The following is a 20126-nucleotide window of genomic DNA, read 5'->3' as shown; positions in this document are numbered from 1 at the left end:
ATTAAAATGACACTCTGGAGCAAAAACCTTCCTTATCTGACTCCAGTTGGAAAGAAGCCTATGGTGCCAGCCAACTACCAAAGAAAAGATTGAAATACAAAGATTTAAGTGAAGAAATGGATTTAACATTCCTTGTCAGTTCACTTTCACTTTTTATTTTGCAGCCCCTAGTCAAGCACCCAGCAATCTCAGGTGGGAACAGCAAGACTCTCAACTTTCTCTGGGCTGGGAACCAGTCAGACCATTAGCCAATGAATCTGAAGTCATGGGCTACAAGGTCAGTATGTTTCTTCACTCCCTTGTATAGATACTCACCTTAAAAATTGTTAGTATGAGGATATACAAATATAAGGCATGAGCATATTCTAGTCATATTCTACTTATAAGTTAGAAGAAAACCCCCCTACAATAGGTCAGCCAAGGCAGTCAAAATCAGTTTTAACTGCACAAGGCATAGGAAGGGAATGAGTAGGAAAAGCAGCAACAGTTTGAATCCAGGATGAAGAATGGCTCCATGAAGCAGTGTCAGGACCAAGAGAACTTAAGCACAGAGTCCTAGCATTTTCTCTCCCAGAAAATAAAGTTTTCTGGCAGATGACAAAGACTGGATGATTTAATTTGTGTGGAAAGACTACTAGCAAAAAAAAAAAAAAAAGAAAAGAAAAAATGTTAGGTCCAACACTTTCTTTTTTTTTTTTTTTTTTAAGATTTTATTTATTTATTTGACAGAGAGAGATCACAAGTAGGCAGAGAGGCAGACAGAGAGAGAGGAGGAAGCAGGCTCCCTGCTGAGCAGAGAGTCCGATGCGGGACTCGATCCCAGGACCCTGAGATCATGACCTGAGCCGAAGGCAGCGGCTTAACCCACTGAGCCACCCAGGCGCCCCCAACACTTTCTTAAGAGATAGATTCCTTTTCTTTCTTTCTTTCTTTCTTTCTTTCTTTCTTTCTTTCTTTCTTTCTTTCAAGAAAGAGTCCATTTAGAGACACCAAGCTCCAAAAGAGACACAGCATTTCACATATAGTTATCCTGAAATGTGTCAACAAACGAGCTGGTAATATGAAGACATTTAGATGGTTTTTGAAGAACAACTATGTGGTCTATATATTGATTTAGTTGAATTTCAGATTCTTTTTTAATCAGATTCTATGACTGTCTTAAACTCCATACAGAACCATACATTGAATATTAGTTATATCAAAAATTTTAAGCATTTTAATAGTATTTAGACTGAAAGTCATCATTTATGTGGCTTTTCAATTACCAGAAATTATAACTCAGTATTTTGCATTTAAATTGTTAAAATTCTGAAGCTAAGAAGTTATAAATGAAATATATTTTAAGATAAGTAATTCCCATAATCATATTTTAAAACACAAATTATATTATTTCTTACAGACTATAATTAGTATGGATGGCAGACATCCTTCATTACTCAAACATTCACACTGAAATCTGTTCTAATCCTTAAAGATATTGAATTTGATCTTTTGCAGGAGGGCAGGTGACCCATTTTTTAGACCTTTCCTTTGCCCTCTTCCTTCTATACTCTTACCCAAATAACCATGTCCTTACAACTTTTCCTCTAAGGCAAATATATCTTCAATAATTAAAAGTAGCTGTATGGCCACAAATGGTCATATACCTTCCAAGAACAAACTTCATATCATTAGAACTATGGCAACCAAACTCCTAAACTGGAGGAGCAAAGTAGAAAACAAGAAAGAGCTACATGAAAGCATATGGCTACCTGACAGAACCAGTCAGCATAAGGCACCTCTCAGATAATAATAAACCCTGAAAAATACGTGAGGTTGGGCATAGGGTTCCCAGGCAAGGTAATTCTTCTTTTTCCTCACAATTACCCCATCTATTTCTGTCACTGTTCTTCCTCTTTATATGTGGTTGTTTCCCCAGCCAGACTATATGTGATTGAAGGCAGAAACTCCTTATCATTTTATCCCCAGTGTTTCTAGAATGAATGAATAAATTATTTAATTTAACCCAGCTAGATGTATATTATGTATATATTATCAGATGTGTGTTTTTTCAGCATGGTCTTTTTGTTTGTGAACTGTCGTGGGAAAAGAACACTAGCTTGTGAGTCAGACTTTCTTTCAAATACTATATGTGTAACTTTGAGCAAGTTGCATAATCTCTCTGAGTCTCTTTTCCTTAACTTCAAAATGACAAAAATAACAATAAAATAATATCTATCATACAGAATTATTTATGGATTAAATAAGATAATTTATTTAAAATATCATATAGCTATCAGCATATAGAAGGTGTTCATTTAAAAATAACTATTATTTATTCTAATTGTTTTGGGAGAAGAATGTCTGGTTAGGTGAAATTTAACAAAAGGAACTAATCTTTGAAAGTTGCCTGCCTGTTCTACCCAAATGAAGACTGCAGAAGTTACCTTGGAATACCTTCTTGCTGGGGGCAGAATCACTAGCATGTTCCATCTTAGTTATATAAGTTAATGACAAATTAGGTACACATTGATAGATTTTTTTTTCTTTTTTTCCTTGAAATGGTTATACTTTCTTGTGTTCTTGAAAAGAAAGAGCTTGTTCCTAAGAAAGGAGTCTGCTGGTAACAAATGGAGTGAGACCTCAAAGCCTGTTCCTTTGCAATTAAATCTTATTCAAACTTCTGATTGACAGGATAATCCCCAATGAGAAACCTATTGGCAGAAATGTCACAAGGAGGGGTGCCTGGATGGCTCAGAGGGTTAAGCCTCTGCCTTCAGCTCAGGTCATGATCTCCTCAGGGTCCTGGGATGGAGCCCTGCATCCTGCTCTCTGCTCAGGAGGGAGCCTGCTCCCCACCACCCCCCTGCTTGCCTCTCTGCCTACATGTGATCTTTCTCTCTATGTCAAATAAATAAATAAAATCTTTTAAAAAGAAAAAAAGAAAAGAAAAGAGAAAGAAATGTCACAAGGAGCCCCATGAGGGAAAAAGGACTTTAGGCTGATGACTGTGGCTTAACACAGTGCTTGAATTCTCCTAGGAAAGTCTGGTTTTCACAGGATGAAACTCCTCCTGACATATGCACAAGGGGCCGGGAATGTGATTAGAAACAATAGCTGCAAATCTAAACTACAGAGATGTAACCCAGAGAACACAAGCTTGTAGCCCCCTTTTCTGAACATGACTTTGGAGAAAACTCCTCCAGCCTAGGCAAGGATCTGCACTGCATCTAAAGAGCTGTACCATTTGGATGGAGGTTCACCCAAGTGGCCAAGGCTAAGCATGACATTCAGAGAGAAAAAAACTCTGATTTCTACTACATCCCCCCAAACTACTGCCAGACCAAGAATGACCTAACCACTAGACCAAGAATACCAGTATAAGAGTGGACCACCTCTTAAGCTTAACAGCATATGGCAGTCACAAAAGATTGAAAAAGTAGGTACAAGTCAGTACACTATATCTTTATCCATGAGGCAATTTGAGGTAGAGGCCTTCCTGCTTAACAGGGTAAGAGAAAGCTTCCACAAGTAATTATAATATCAAAAAGAGAAGTACATTTATTTTTACTTTGTCTTTGCCAAGGTACTTTACTTTTATAAGCAAAAGAGATCACTGGAAATGTACCTGGTGTGTAGGTTTGATGTTGGGAAACTTGGAGTCAATGCCTGAGGTTTGAAATTCAAGGACTGTGCATTCTACCTTTTGTATTAAGTCCAAAGTAGATGAATTCAGAAAAGTCTTCATTTATTGTTATATCATTAACCCAACTCACATCATTGTTGTATTACATCATATATATAGACTAGCTATTTCTAGATTATGCTTTTCAGAATAGCAGTACCACATTAATTTTTTGTTTAGAATTACTTCTTTAGAAAACTCATTCTTCCCAGCTTATTAAGTAGAATTTGAAGACAGTATTGAAAATACAATTTCCTTTATGCCTAAAGATAGCTGTCCTCACAACCTCCATTCTGTAAATGTCTAGATTCTCAAAGGACTCCCTCAACTCCTTATTGTCAATAACTATTTCTGACATGTCTTGATAACTCCTTAACCTTCTCATATTTCTCATTTGCATCCATCTTTACTAAATCAGGATTTTACAATGAGCCGAGATTCTCTCAAACATCTAAGACTAACCTTTAATTTAATGCATCTTTACACTTAGTGTACCTACTTAGTGACTCATGGCATCACATCTCCCTGGATGTACTGGTAAAAGCCACGTTTAATCTCAAATTCATTTTGAGATCATCAACTGGAATTTTTCCTACTTTTACCTTTGTTTCTAAATCTCAACTGATCCACAAATTTTTCTTCAACTCTGGATTTTATAGCAACATTAGATATGCATTACTAGCTGCATTTTTCTTTGTCATAAGAATTGTAATTTATAATTACATAATAACAATGTCCTCTAAAATAGTCACTCCCCTGCCAATCCTCACCAATTTACATACTTCCTCATTGCCATAAATTTGCTTTCTAATTACCTCATGTGGATGATCAGAATTCTAATTCATTACACTGCTACAGTCAAAATAAGAAGCATAAACTCTGATATAATTATCATTTTTTAAGCTAAAAGAACCTGCTGTGGGCATGCTCTGAGAAATGTTTCTGATGCCCCAAATCTTGACCAAGTACAACTCTATGCATTGCTATATCACCAAATACATTTTCTATTGCAGTGTATATCACACGTCACTGCATTACTATCTGTCCCTATTACATTGTAAGTGACATAAGAGCAGGAACCATGTGGTCTTGTTCTGTTATGAATCTCCAATATATAGCAGTGTGCCTGGCCCACATGATATATCCAATAAATTATATTCTTATTCTTCCCTATAAGAATTTCAATGCATATAATTTCTGCATGCACTAAATACTTTTAGAGAGAAGTTACTTCTCTCCTGAGACCCTGAAATAAATTTAAATCTCTTAAAGATAAAGAAAATGAAATGGAGGGACCATTTATTACCAGAATGCAAAAGGGAGGATCAAGTACAGGCAAGATTTAATATATGACAAGATTGTTCTACTAAAGTTTTTTTTCCTTCTATGTCTGTTAGTTCAAGCTCAAAACAGATTTTTAATAAGAAAAAATCTAAATTTTTATCTAGCTTTCTAAGCATCTTTTATGGTGCAGTTGAAATACTGACTATTGACAATGAACAATGATGGCAAAAGAAGTCAATTTCTCTTAAACAGAAATATAGAGATTGTATTTTCTTTTATTTTGTTTGTAGGAGGTTTTTTTAAATCCAGATCTGTAAGTAGAAACAATATAATATAGTTCTGAAGCAGCTCTTAACTGATCATCAGAATAATAAACTTCTAACCCAATTTCTTTCCTAACTAGTCATGTGATCTTGTATAAATTGCATAATTCCTATGATCTTTGCTTTCTGATATGTAACCAAAGGATAATTTCATGTCTTTTTAAATTTATTTTATTTATTTATTTTTAATTTTGTTAGTTAGTCACCATAAAAATTCATCATTAGTTTTTATGCAGTATTCCAAGATTCATTTTTTTTATGTACAACACCCAGTGCTCCATGCAATACATGCCCTCCTTAATACACACCACCAGGCTCACCCATCTCCCCACTCTCCTCCCCTCTAAAACCCTCAGTTTGTTTCTCAGAATCCACAGTCTTTCATGGTTTGTCTCCTTCTCTGATTACCCCCAATTCACTTTTCCTTTCCTTCTCCTAATGTCCTCCATGTTATTCCTTACGTTCCACAAGTAAGTGAAGCCATATGATAATTGACTTTCTCTGCTTGACTTATTTTACTCAGCATAATCTACTCCAGTTCCATCCATGTTCTTCCAAAGGTTGAGTATTCATCCTTTCTGATGGCTAAATAATATCCCACTGGATATATGGACCACATCTTCTTTATCCATTCTTGAAGAGCTCTTGAGATGGAAAGAGCATCTCAGCTCTTTCCACAGTTTGGCTACTGTGGACATTGTTGCTCTGAACATTGGGGTACAGATAGCCCTTCTTTTCACTGTGTCTGTTATGTTGGGGTAAATACCCAGCTGTACAATTGCCAGGTCATAAGGTAGCTTTATTTTTAGTTTTTTGAGTTATCTCCACACTTTTCCAAAGTGGCTACACCAACTTGCATTCCCACCAGCAATGGAAGAGGGTTCCCCTTTTTCCACATCCTTCCCAACATTTGTTGTTTCCTGTCATGTTAATCTTTGCCATTCTAACTGGTGTAAGACGGTATCTCAATGAGGTTTTGATTTGAATTTCCCTGGTGGTTAATAATGATAAACATTTTTTCATGTGTCTGTTAGCCATTTGTATGTCTTCTTTGCAAAAGTGTCTGTTCGTGTCTTCTGCCCAATTTTTGAGATGATTATCTGCTTTTTGGGTGTTGAGTTTGAGAAGTTCTTTATAGATCTTGGATGTCAGCCTTTTGTCTGTACTGTCATTTGAGAATATGTCCCATTTCATGGGTTTCCTCTTTGTTTTGTTGGCTGTTCTCTTTGTTGTGCAGAAGCTTTTGATCTTGATGAAGTCCCAAAAGTTCATTTACACTTTTGTCTCCTTTGTCTTTGGCAACATGTCTTGAAAGAAGTTGCCATGACTGATGTCGAAAAGGTTACTGCCTATGTTCTCCTCTAAGATTTTGATGGATTCCTGTCTCACGTTGAGGTCTTTCTTCCATTTAGAGTTTATCTTTGTGTATGGTGTAAGAGAATGGTCCAGTTTTATTCTTCTATACATAGCTGTCCAATTTTCCCAGCACCATTTATTGAAGAGACTGTCTTTTTTCCACTGTATATTGTTTCTTCTGCTTTGTTGAAGATTATTTGACCATAGAGTTGAGGGGCTGTATCTCAGCTCTATACTCTGTTCCTTGGTCTATGTGTCTGTTTTTGTGCCAGTACCATGCTGTCTTGGTGATCATAGCTTTGTAATAAAGCTTGAAATCAGGCAATGTGATGCCTCCAGCTTTGTTTTTCTTTTTCAACATTTCCTTAGAGATTTGGGGTCTCTTCTGGTTGCACACAGATTTTAGGATTATTTGTTCCAGCACTTTGAAATGCTTCTGGTATTTTGATTGGGATTACATTGAAAGTATAGATTCCTCTGGGCAGCATAGACATTTTAACAATGTTTATTCTCCCAATTCATGAGTATGGAATGGTTTTTGTGTCTTCTTTAATTTCTGTCATAAGTGTTCTGTAGTTCCTCAAGTATATATCTTTTACCTCTTTGATTAGGTTTATTCCAAAATAATCTTATGGTTTTTGGTGCTATTGTAAGTGGAACTGATTCTCTAATTTACCTTTCTACAGATCCATTGTTAGTGTATAAGAAAGCAACTGATTTCTGTTCTAGTAATTTGAGGCCACCGTATTTCTTAGTCACCATAAAATGCATCATTAGTTTTTGAGGGTGGAGTCTTTTGGGTTTTTCACATAAAGTATCAAGCCATCTGTGAAGAGAGAGAGTTTGACTTCTTCTTTGCCAATTTGAATACATTTTGTTTCTTTTTGCTGTCTGATTGCTGTTGCTAGGACTTCTAGTACTCTGATGAACAAGAGTGACAAAAATGGGTAATCCTTGTCATGTTCCTGATCTCAAAGGAAAGGCTGTCAGCTTTTCCCCTTTGAGAATGATATTCACCGTGGGTTTTTCACAGATAGATTTTATGAAGTTGAGGAATATTCCCACTTTCCCTATACTTTGAAGCATTTTTTTAAAAGATTTTATTTATTTATTTATTTGACAGAGAGAGAGAGAGATCACTGTAGACAGAGAGGCAGGCAGAGAAAGAGAGGGAAGCAGGCTCCCTGCTGAGCAGAAAGCCCGATGCGGGGACTCCATCCCAGGACCCTGAGATCATGACCCGAGCCGAAGGCAGCAGCTCAACCCACTGAGCCACCCAGGTGCCCCGAAGCATTTTAATTAGGAATGGATGTTGTATCTTGTCAAATGCTTTTCCTACATCAATTGAGAGGACCATGTGGCTCTTCTCTCTCCTATTATTGATTTGTTCTATCACGTTGATTGATTTACAAAAGTTGAACCACACTTGAATCCCATGGATAAATCCCACCTGGTCATAGTGGATAATTTTTTTAACATACTGTTGGATCCTGTTAGCCAGGATCTTTTTGAGAATCTTGGCATCCATATTCATCAGAGATATTGGTCTGGGGTCTTTGCCTAGTTTAGACATAAAGATAATGCTGGCTTGATAGAAAGAGTCTGGAGATTTTCCTTCTGTTTTTAATTTTTGAAACAGCTTCAGAAGAATAGGTATTATTTCCTCTTTGAATGTTTGGTAGAATTTCTTAGGATATCTGTCAGGTCCTGGAATCTTGCTTTTTGGGAAGCTTTTGATCACTACTTCAATCCCATTACTAGATATTGGTCTATTCAGGTTGTCAATTTATTCTTATTTCAGTCTTAGAAGTTTATAGGTTTCCAGGAATGCATTCATTTCATCTAGGTTGCTTAACTTATTGTCATATAACTGTTAATAATAATTTCTGATGATTATTTCTATTTCCTTGGTGTTAGTCATGATCTCCCTTTTCATTCACAATTTTATTAATTTGGATCCTCTCTCTTTTGTTTTGGATTAGTTTGGCCAGTGGTTTATCAATTTTAATTATTCTTTCAAAAACAGCTTTTAGTTTTGTTGATGTGTTCTACTGTATCTCTAGTTTCTAGCTCAGTGATTTTTTGCTCTAATTTTAATTATTTCCCTTCTTGTGGGTGGGGTTGGCTTAATTTGTTGTTGGTTCTCCAGTTCTTTAGGTGTAAAGGGAGTTTGCATATTAGGGATTTTTCAATTTTTTTTTTTTAAAGATTTTATTTATTTATTTGTCAGAGAGAGAGGGAGAGAGAGCGAGCACAAGCAGACAGAGAGGCAGGCAGAGGCAGAGGGAGAAGCAGGCTCCCTGGCGAGCAAGGAGCCCAATGCGGGACTCGATCCCAGGACGCCGGGATCACGACCCGAGCCGAAGGCAGCTGCACAACCAACTGAGCCACCCAGGTGTCCAATTTTTTGACTGAGGCTTGGATGGCTATATATTTCCCCTTTACGGTCGCCTTTGCCATAAGAATGATTGACCCAAACATTCTTGAGCAGGATGGTCTTTCAGTTCCAAGTATTTGAATTCTTTCCAAACTTTTTCTTATGATTGAGTTACAGTTCAAAGCATTGTGGTCTGAGAATATGCAGGGAATAATCTTGATCTTTTGGTATCAGTTGAGACCTGATTTGTGACCCAGTGTGTGATCTAATCTGGAGAAAGTTTCATGTGCACTTGAGAAGAATGAGTATTCTGTTGTTTTAGGGTGGAATGTTCTGTATAAATCTATGAGGTCCATCTGGTCCAATGTGTCATTCAATGTTCTTGTTTTTTATTGATTTTCTGCTTAGATTATCTGTCTATTTCTGAGAGTGATGTGTTAAGATCCCCTATAATTAGCATATTCTTATCAACTTGACTCTTTATTTTGATTAACAGTTGGCTCATGTAGGTGGGTGTTCCCATGTTGGGGGCATAAACTTTTATAATTGTTAGATCTTCTTGGTGGAAAGACCCTTTAAGAATGATGTAGTATCCTTCTTTATCTCTGAGTATGGTCTTTAGCTTACAATCTAATTTATCTGAAATGAGGATCACTGTCCCAGCTTTCTTTTGAGGCCCATGGGCATGAAAGATGATTCTCCAGTCCTTCACTTTCAGCCTGGATGTATCTTTACGTTCCAAATGGGCTTCTTGTAGACAGCATATGGATGGGTCTTGTCTTTTAACCAGTCTGCAAACCTGTGCCATTTTATGGGAGCATTTAGGCCATTCATGTTGAAAGTGATTGTTAAAAGATAAGTTTTTATTGTCTGTGAAGTCCTTGTTTTTATAGATTGTCTGTAAAGTTCTGTTCTATATCACTCTTGGGGTCTTTCTTCTTTTATAAAACCCTCTTAATATTTCTTGTAGTGCCAGCTTGGTGGTCACATAATCTTTTAGACTTTGCTGGTCTTGGAAGCTCTTTACCTCTCCATCCATTCTGAATGTCAGCCTTGTCAGATAACCTATTCTTAGCTAATGTTCTTCTCATTTAGTGCCCTGAATATGTCTTGCCAGGTGTTTCTGGCTTGCCAGGTTTCTGTGGACAGGTCTGACATTATTCTCATGGCCCCACCTCCGTATATAAGGAATCTCTTCCCCCTTAGCTACCATTAAGACATCTGTGAATTTAGAATTCAGGAATTCCACCATCACATGTCTGGGGGGTCTTTCTACCCTCGCTGATCTTGGGGGATGTCCTCTCTGCCTCTAGGACATGAACACTTGTTCCATTCCCTCGATCAGGGAAATTCTCGTCTAGACTTTTTTCAACTATATCTTCTAGTCCTCTCTCTCTCTCCACCTCCTCAGGGATCTCAATAATTCTGACATTGGAACATTTCATGGTGTCATTTCCCTAATTCTGATTTCATGGTTTCGAAGCTGTTTGTTCTAGGCCTCCTCCTAGTCCTACTTTTCTATCAGTTTCTCCTCTAGATCACAAATTCTGCCTCATTTACCCTAGCTGTTAGAGTATTTAAATTAGAATGGATCTCATTGATAGCATTTTTAAGATCTGCCAGATCAGCTCTCACTTCCACCCTTAGAGATTCTATGTTGCCTCTAATAGTCTTCCCCAACCTAGCTATTGTCTGGATAATTCTTACCCTGAATTCTATTTCCAACACACTGTTTATGACCACATTCAGTAGTTCTGTGGCATAGGTCACAGTCTCTGTCTTTTTCTTCTTTCGGGTGTTACTCGTCCTACTCTTTTGGTGAGAGGTCGTTGAGGGGATATATAGCTAAATATATCAACCATGACCCAAGCAAGGTAAACCCTCTGTACTATGTCCTATAGTAGAGACCAGAAGTGTATAATCTTCTGTAGAGATCCAGAAGTATAAAATCTTATATCTCAGGCTGATTTCATGGGTGTTCAGAGTGTTCTGGTAGATATTTAGCTCAATTCAGGGGGCCAGTGGAAATAGGGTCCCCTACTCCTCTGCCACCTTGTCCCTTCCCCTTATGTCTTTTCTTTTTAAAAATATTTATTTATTTATTTAAGAGAGTGAGCAAGACAGAGAGAGCATAAGCAGGGGGAGCAACAGACTGAGGGAGAACCAGGCTCCCTGATGAGCAAGGAGCTCAATATGGGGCTTGATCCCAGGACCCCAGGGTCATGATCTGAATTGAAGGCAGATACTTAACCAACTTAACCACCCAGGCACCCCAGGATAATCCTGTCCTAATTTGTAATTCTGAAACTGTTTGCCATGAATAGATGTTCTATTCTAGTACCATGGTTAGGTGTTAAAAAGACTTGACTTTACTATCCAAAGCATCCAAATGCCAGTTCACAGTAAAGCAAACCACAGAACTAAGCAAAAACACTAAAATTTTAACTTTTCAGTGATTTCTTACATTGTTAAATATTTATTGTTTAAATTTTTAACAAGTTGTCTTTTTAGTCCTTTGATTTTGAAGATGCCGGCTTTGACTACTTCCTCAGGCTACTATTCATTTCAATAACCAAGAACAAAAGACTTCAGTGATATCCCCCTTCACTACCTACTGCTCTGGTTTCATGTATCACCATCCCCCATGTCTATTCCATACCCTAATGTTATGGTTTCTTATTGCTTAGGTTTATTTCTTTTTTCATTTTCTCTTATCTTTTCCTAGAATTCTCATCCCTTTATCCAACTTTAGAACTCTACTCATACGCAGATACTTAGCTCAGGCATCACATCCCCTGAAAAACCTTTCTTAACCCACAGACAGAATTAAACTCTCCTTCTTTATTTCCATAGCATCTTATGTACTTTTTCACTGTTGCATAGAGCATATACATTGCATTTACTACATATCTGTCAAAGTTATAGGCTTCCTTAGCTCAAAATATGACATAACATAGTCATTCAATAAAGATTTGGAATAATTTGAATATAAAATGTTCAAACCTCTGTTATTATTTACAGGTTTTTTATAGGCAAGAGGGGCACAGCAATAGTCAAGTTATTGAAACACAGAAACCTCAAGCAGTAGTACCACTGCCAGATGCTGGAGTCTATATTATTGAAGTTCGAGCATACAGTGAAGGAGGGGATGGGACAGCTAGTACCCAAATTAGGGTACCATCCTATTCAGGTAAGTTTTGACATAGTAAGCTTAATTTGATGACCACCAACAATGTTAAATAGTGTAAATATCACCAAAATTAATATGATGAATTGCATGGATGAAAACTTTGTAAAGGTCCCATTTCTCACTCTGATTTCCATACCATCCTCCAATTAATAAGAAGATGTCTCAAGAAGCAACTTGCTGGCCATTTGGGCTTTGTAATATTGCTTTTAAACTGCCAGTTCACTGTTTTTTTATTTTTTTATTTTTTTTAAATTTTTTTTTTTTTTTAGATTTTATTTATTTATTTGACAGAGAGAGATCACAAGTAGGCAGAGAGGCAGGCAGAGAGAGAGAGAGAGGAGGAAGCAGGCTCCCCGCCGAGCAGAGAACCCGATGCGGGACTCGATCCCAGGACCCTGAGATCATGACCTGAGCCGAAGGCAGCGGCTTAACCCACTGAGCCACCCAGGCGCCCCCAGTTCACTGTTTTAACATACTTATTTCTCAATTACCTTGATTACTTTTATCATTAGATAATGGAGAATGAGGTATATGAGGTACAGAAAAGCTTAAAAGAAATGCTCCTTAAAATTAAACTTGGATCATTTTTATTGATTTCAAAGTAAATTGTAAACTCTATTGAGTATCATTTTTTTGTTTTTCAGGTTTATTGAGATATAATTGACATGTAACATTTTGTAGATTTAAGGTATACAACTTGCTGATTTAATATATTTATGCACTGCAAAATTACCACCATAGCATTAGCTAATGCCTTCATCATGCCATATAACTGCCATTTCCTTTTGTAGTGAGAACATTTAAAATTTACTCCCTGCACAACTTTCAAGTGTGTACTATGGTATTTTTAACTATAATCACAACGCTTTACATTAGATCACTGGAAATTATTTGTGTCTCATTGTTTTTATTATCAGTATTAAAAATTTATAGCTTTTACTAAGCCCTTACTATGTGTTAGGATTGGTCATAAGTCTTACTGGCCATGTCTTATACATCATTTTATTTAGTCTTAGTAATAATTACGTAAGGTCAATGGCATTATTCATATTTTACAGAGAAAATTTAAGTAACTTGCCTAAGACCACACTAAGTAGAAGAACTAGGATTTGGAACCAAGTACACTTATCTCCAAGGCCACGTATCTTCACCACTACCATCATTATTACATCAGCAAAGAAATTAAAGGAAGAGAAATTTTATAAATTTAGAAAAGAGTAATCATTTCACTGAAGTAGTAAAAAAAAATTAATAAAGTATGCAGTTCTCTTATTGAGAAAATATCAGGTAATTTTTCCTAAGTCCTTGATTAAAATGTTTAATGTGCAGTTAATTAGTGGGCAATTATGAGCACTATTTATTGAATAATCATTCTCAAGCAGAATTGTCAGCCTAAAGGGAAATATCCAGTGATATCCTGTAGAATACTACATGTGGCTTTGTTGCATTTAACATATTTATCAATTTGGATTAAGACCAGTGGTATTGCATATGATTTTTTTTTTTAATTCCACGAAGTGGAATAGAAGGCAAATACAAGGAAGAAAATAATTAGACTGAAGCTTTGAGGAAAAGTCATTTACATAATATTTGATAAGTCAATTCTTACATAAAATACAAGATGAGATAAAGAATATTATTGGGACAGTTCATAAAATCTGAATAATGTCTATAGATTGGATAACATATATATCAATAATTATCTTTTCTTTAGAAAATGTACTGTGATTATATAAGAAAATGTCTTATTTTTAGGAACTATACATTAAAAGTATTTAGGGGCTAATGTATATCATATCTTCAACTTACTTTCAAATGGCTCAGGACATCAAAAACTAAGGATGTACTGTGTGATGATTAACGTAACATACTTTTAAAAAATGGATCAGGAAAAATGTATGTATTTATAGAGAGACTAATAGCACAACAATGATGAAACAAACATTTAAGGAATATGGATATATTTTTTGCTCTGTTTTACAACTTTTGGTTCATCTAAAATTATTTCAAAATGAAAAGTTAAAAATTAAAAAAAAACACAAGATACATGAAATCTGACATTTTTCAGAAATTTAGGTGAAAAGACCTAAGAATTTAAATACAGTGTGGCCGCACTAAAATTTAATACACTTTATGATTCATTTATAAAAGTATAACTTCAAAAGCAAGAGAGATAATAATGTCTCTATCTCTACATTGATTATTACAATTGAACTGTTCAGATGTGGGTGTTAAATTTTCAAGAGCACCTTGAAAGACTAAAGATTATTTCTGAAAAGTGAAAAAGATGACAACTCTCTGCTTGCATCATAAGTCTTAAATTTCTAAAAGCAATGATATAATGAGCATTTACTGACCCCGATCATGTTCTTGGCATTACGCAAGGTATTTTTCATATATTATCTTCTTTTATTCTTCTAGCAAACTTCTAAGTATTCTATTATTCTCTGACTCCCCAAGGTTCCTGTCAACTCTAAGACAGCCAGATTGTAAAGTATCATCTGGACATATCAACCCCAAGTTTTAAAGTACTTGTAAAAACATTGATTCTCCCATTGTATTACAACTTTTATTCCATAAAAAATGAATTGTCAACTTTTATGATTTAGTTAAAAATATATAGCTAGTGCAGCCCATTTTCTGAGTTTTAATAAAATGAAAATTCATTGTCTATCTCATACCTATAGAAAATGAGCAACAATTGGTTTCCTTCTTATCATTTCCAAAAACCAAAAGCCTTAAGAAGTTCAAGGGCTTGCTCAAGTAAAATAGCTAGTTAGTTTTGCAGCTGGAACTAGAACTTAGTCCAGTGTTGATGTTTGTGTTTTGTTTTGATTCGCTATACCAAAATAACGTTTTTGGTTTGTGGATTCTTTGTGAAATCTGAGCTATAGTCTACTTTGCATTCTGAAAGTGAGATGATTTTGTAAAGGTGTCATGTTAGTCAATTTAACAAGGACTCAGCCACTCTCAAATAAATAGAAAAGATGTCTTCACAGTTTGTATTACATACCACTCCAGTGAAGCTTTGTCATCAGGTCTTTCTTGTGGTTTACATAAGGTCATGCACTTCGCAATAATTCCTTTTGTACAAGGTGAAATACATGTTACACTCTCCAGTATGTTGATTAAAGTTCTATTAGTGCCTTAAATATGAACATTTTCTAAGAAAAGATTTGCTTCTGCTGTTGCTATGTGTGTGTGTGCCTATATGTGTTTGTGTTACCAAGAAAATGATACCCCAGCTCTTAAATAAACATCCGAAAAAAAATGTGGACACTATTTACATAACAAAAATCATAACCAGATCCCAATAACACTCAACTCTTGCCAGAGAAGGTAACTTGACAGAACGATGATCCCCAAAACTTGGTAGTACCTTATTTTATGACTCATCTATCAGTAAGGTTTTAATTAAGGCCAATTATAAGAACATCTGTTTCCACTAATCCCATCTTGATGACTGTAAGCAAGTTCTAGTATCTAAGCTCAGGGAAATAAAAATGGTACTTACTGCATGGAAATGATGTGAGCCTTGAATAAGATGATATGTATAAAGGGCTCATCACAGTGCACTGCATATAGTAAATGTTCATTAAATATCAATCATGATGACAATACTTCAGACTTCTGACTTGAGGAACCGATAAGTTAGGTCTAAGGGTAGTACTTAGTTCATGTGGAGTTTGTTATGTGGAACTATCAAAACTACTTCAAACTAATCCATTCCGATCAGTGTGTTTAATCAAACAACCACCTTAATACATTAACTGCATAAAATATTTTGTTTCCAAAAAGGAAGAATTTCTCCTGGGTATAATATAGGTAAGAGTAACGAAAGACGGATCTCTTGCCTTTGCCAGGTTTGGTATGAGAATTTAGAATTTAATCCTGCTCAACCGAAACAATCAAGTCAGTGGAATACCCATAAATAAATAAAATAAGTTAAATACTTTTGTTATTATCAAACTCAAACACTGACTGAAGTAATTAAATTATGAATTCTATTCCTGTCTCACGTGAGGTCTTTTATCTATTTTGAGTTTATCTTTGCGTACAGTGTAAGAGAATGGTCAAGTTTCATTCTTCTACATATAGCTGTCCAGTTTTCCCAGCACCATTTATTGAAGAGACTATCTTTTTTCCACTGTATATTTTTTCCTGTTTTGTCGAAGATTATTTGACCATAGAGTTGAGGGTCCATATCTGGGCTCTCTACTCTGTTGTGTGAACTCTATTGACACAAACTTTTGCTAACTATTCTTGTTTCCTTTCCTAAACTATACAATAAATATACAATAAAATATAATATTTTATTGTTCATACCTACTTGGAATTTGGGATGCTTTCCATCAGTGCATCATTGGTGAAAATTAAACTAAATTTCAGAGTAGATGTGTTTTTCAGACATGACATAGCTTGTAAGACAGTATTCCACATAGAATTCTGCCTTCCATATAATTTTTGGGAGCCCCATACCTTGTCTTTTTTATAAGCACACCCTCATCAGAAACAAACCCATGTGCACTCCTTTGTCTTACAAACCTAAAAACAACTCTCTCCTAGCTCAAGCAAAATCAAAATAATTTGCTGCATTTAATGCTTCTCTATTTTCACAGGTGGGAAAATCACTAGTGCCCAGTCGACCCTCCATACACTCTCCCCATCTTCATCATCGGTAACATTGCTCTTGGCATTGATGATTCCCTCAGCCTCTTGGTGAAAACTACAGACTTACCTTGCTTTGCTTTGCTTTAGCCTGAATATAGCAGTGAATAGAGTGTAGTGTAAGTGGAGACACAGGACCCTGAGATGAGCTTTAAACACTTGGGACTATACATGGTGCACTTACAGGAGGTTGGGGGGAATATTACTTAACCACCAGGTTTCTCTTTGGTTTTGTAAATGGAGAGGGCAGTTCTTGGTCCAATAAAATATGCAGATTGTATGTAATGAATTTTTTGTAAGCAAAGGTAATTTCTGTCAAATGTATTCTTTACTTTTTTAATATGTTGGAATTTGATTTTATATCTGATGACCCTGAGTGTGTGCCATCTATTTGTTAAGTAAGTTGTCTCTAGCAGATATGTTTCAAACACAAATACAAAACTGAGAATGAAAAGTTTGCTAAAAGATTGTGAGTCTACTGTTTTTCATTTTCCCTTTGGCTAACTATCCCAATTGACAAAATGGTAGAAGATATGAAAAAAAAATACTTCAGTTGTGTAATCCATTATAGAATAAGTACACAAAAGGTTTTTTTTTGAAAAATATGATGTTACCTCATAGTGAATTAGCAAATTTGTCAATATATTATTCTATATATATCCCTAGAACAAGTTATTAGGATAGGGAATAAGCCATTTACATTAGTGCAAGGTAAATAGAAAGCAAGTCCCAATGAATTTAAGTGCTGTTTTTCATTTTACTATGTTATCTAATAATTGCAATAGCTACACATATAACAAATGCTTAATTTTAATAACAAAAGATTAAAGTCACCAAAAAAAAAATATGGTCACTAGAAACTGTAGTCACTGATATGCTCCAAGGGTGCTAACTTGAAAACAAAATGAATACAGGACAGAGCTTTCCCATTTCCCACCTACTGTCCAAACAGATGTTGAATTAAGTCCAAATTTTTTTTAATTGCCAACAGTTTTAAAGACAATGGAAATCCACCGTGCAAATAATAATGCATACATATATAGTCTGTGAGTTAAAATGTTTCAAGCCAACAAATAAATTTTGATTCTTTAAACACTTCCATGCATCACATACCACTTACAAAATGTTACCAACTATTAAAATAAAAAGGACTTCTTGAATAAATTGATTTTTTAATTAAGCTCTGGAAACATGGCCTCACTACAGAGCCTCAACTAGCCATAAACTGCTTGGGAAATGTTCCCCGTTTTTTATTTTGGGGAGTCACCATGAACCAAAGTGACTTTAGATAGTTGGATATTGAAGTGAAAGTTTTCTACTTGATAGTATATAGAAGTTCCAACTGTCAGAGTTCACATGACATCCAGGAAGATGCCTGAAGGGATAGTTAATGCAAAGTCAAATGCCAAAAAAAGAGCTTGGAGAAACTAGTTTTAAAGATGATGTTAATATGAAAACAAAGAGTAGTCTCTTTTCTCTTATAAAATGTAATCTGTTAGTTTTGTTTGTAGCATCCTTAACAGCAAGCAAAATGAAGCAATATTTAACTCTTACTGCTGGATCTAGAGATTAATCCCTATAGAATCCGGATATATTGGAATTTCTGTTCTGAATATCTAAAAGATTGGTTTCAGAGATACAGAACAACTATTTAAGTTGGCTACTCATTCTGTTTGGGAGAAATGAACAAGAAGTGAGCCCTTTAAGGACTATTTTTAGTTTACAGATTATTATAGTAAATTACTACAGATGGTGAATATTGAAGCCTGTGAATGATAACAACCAAGTGGCCTTCTTTGAGCACCTCCTTTGGGGTGGGAGAGGCTGGACTTTGCAGACAGAGAGATATGAACTATTTAGCAGGCAAAATATGAACTCTCATGACTATAGGTTAGCTTGCAGAAGCAAATCACACATCAGAAAAAAAAAGATACAGCAAGAATATAAAAGAATAGACAACTTTTACTTAATACTGTAAATCATTTTCTTTGTTTTTCATGGTGTTTTATACTAGATTTAGTGAAAGACTTTTAAAAATCAAGTCATTACTGAAACCCTTATAAAAACAAAACCCAATAAAATGTCAATACATGACAAATTCAAATTAACAAAGATTCCCAACTAGCTGATGGATGGTACATCTGATAGAATATTTACATGTAGAATGTCTGATATATTCTTACAGGAATCAGAGATAAGGGATGTTTTTACTCAATCTGCATAGAATATGTATTTTGCATCATAAACCTATAAAAAAAGGTTTTAAATGTTTATGTACTTATCTATTACATACTTGTTCCTTTATAGAAAGCAGAACAGCATTCCTTATCAAGGTACTTAATTTTTCAGCTGCAGTACTAAGTGAGCTTTTTCTTGGATGGTATAGTAACCACACAGTCTTAAATCACTAAAGAGACTGTATTTTTGTATAATGTCAATTGAATTTTGAAGGAAAAAAAAAAACTCCTAATCAAAAATTTCATGAAAAGTGAATGTTTTGCATATCTAAATAAAGGTACTGTGGACTTCATGTCAAACCATTAAATATACTGTATACAATCTGTATATATACTATATGTAATGGTATATATCATGTGGAAGACACAGTCAGATAATAGTTCTGTGTACTGTTCTTGTAACATTAGATCTTTTTAATAAATAATTCTCTTTTTATTGACTTTTATCTTCTCTCCTGTCAGCTACATGAATGACTTTATTTCATGCAGACCACAGTATGATCATAATTATGGTAGAGTTTTCATGCTGAAAATATCACAATGTTAGTACTTTGCATGCTCTTGTGATTTTAGGTTGAAAAATCTCCATAGATATCTCTGTTGGTTTCAATTCAAAAAGTGGAAACCATGTCAAAGAATAAACCAAAGAAGAAAAAACAAATGGGATAAATTTAGGGTTAGACACATGATTTACTTCTTCCAGGAAAGGAGACCATCAATGAGTTTTATAAAGAGTTTACTAAATGCATAATTATGTTTTATTAGAAACAGTCTGTCCCAATCTATCATAGATATAATTCTAATAGAGTTAGTCATCCTTTGTGCTCCCTTAGCACCATGTATAAATTTCTGTTACATCAGCAATCACATGATTTTACAATGATTTGCTTATGAATGCTTCACCTCCCCTCTCTAGGCTATGGATCCTCCAAGGGAGACTATATTCTATTCATCTAAGGATTTCTCTCATCTTTACATAGCAGAGTATGTAGGACATATCAAGTGAACAATTTTTTTATCTTTATTT

The 20126-nt window shown here is 35.2% G+C and overlaps 1 protein-coding gene across 2 annotated transcripts in view; it reads left to right on the top strand.

The window, feature by feature from the left end:
* Window positions 1-17374, top strand: part of CNTN5 (contactin 5) — a 1378465-nt gene extending 1361091 nt beyond the window's left edge. For both annotated transcript variants that reach the window (XM_044258257.1, XM_044258256.1), the window contains 3 exons: window positions 165-277; window positions 12026-12194; window positions 16814-17374. In XM_044258257.1, the coding sequence (XP_044114192.1) occupies window positions 165-277; window positions 12026-12194; window positions 16814-16917 (386 nt within the window). In that variant the 3' untranslated portion in view covers window positions 16918-17374. The remainder of the gene's footprint in view (window positions 1-164; window positions 278-12025; window positions 12195-16813) is intronic.
* Window positions 17375-20126: the final 2752 nt, after the last annotated feature.

The sequence above is a fragment of the Neovison vison genome, chromosome 7 (assembly GCF_020171115.1).
Source record: "Neovison vison isolate M4711 chromosome 7, ASM_NN_V1, whole genome shotgun sequence".
NCBI lineage: Eukaryota > Metazoa > Chordata > Mammalia > Carnivora > Mustelidae > Neogale > Neogale vison.
This window is presented reverse-complemented; position numbering and strand designations above follow the sequence as displayed.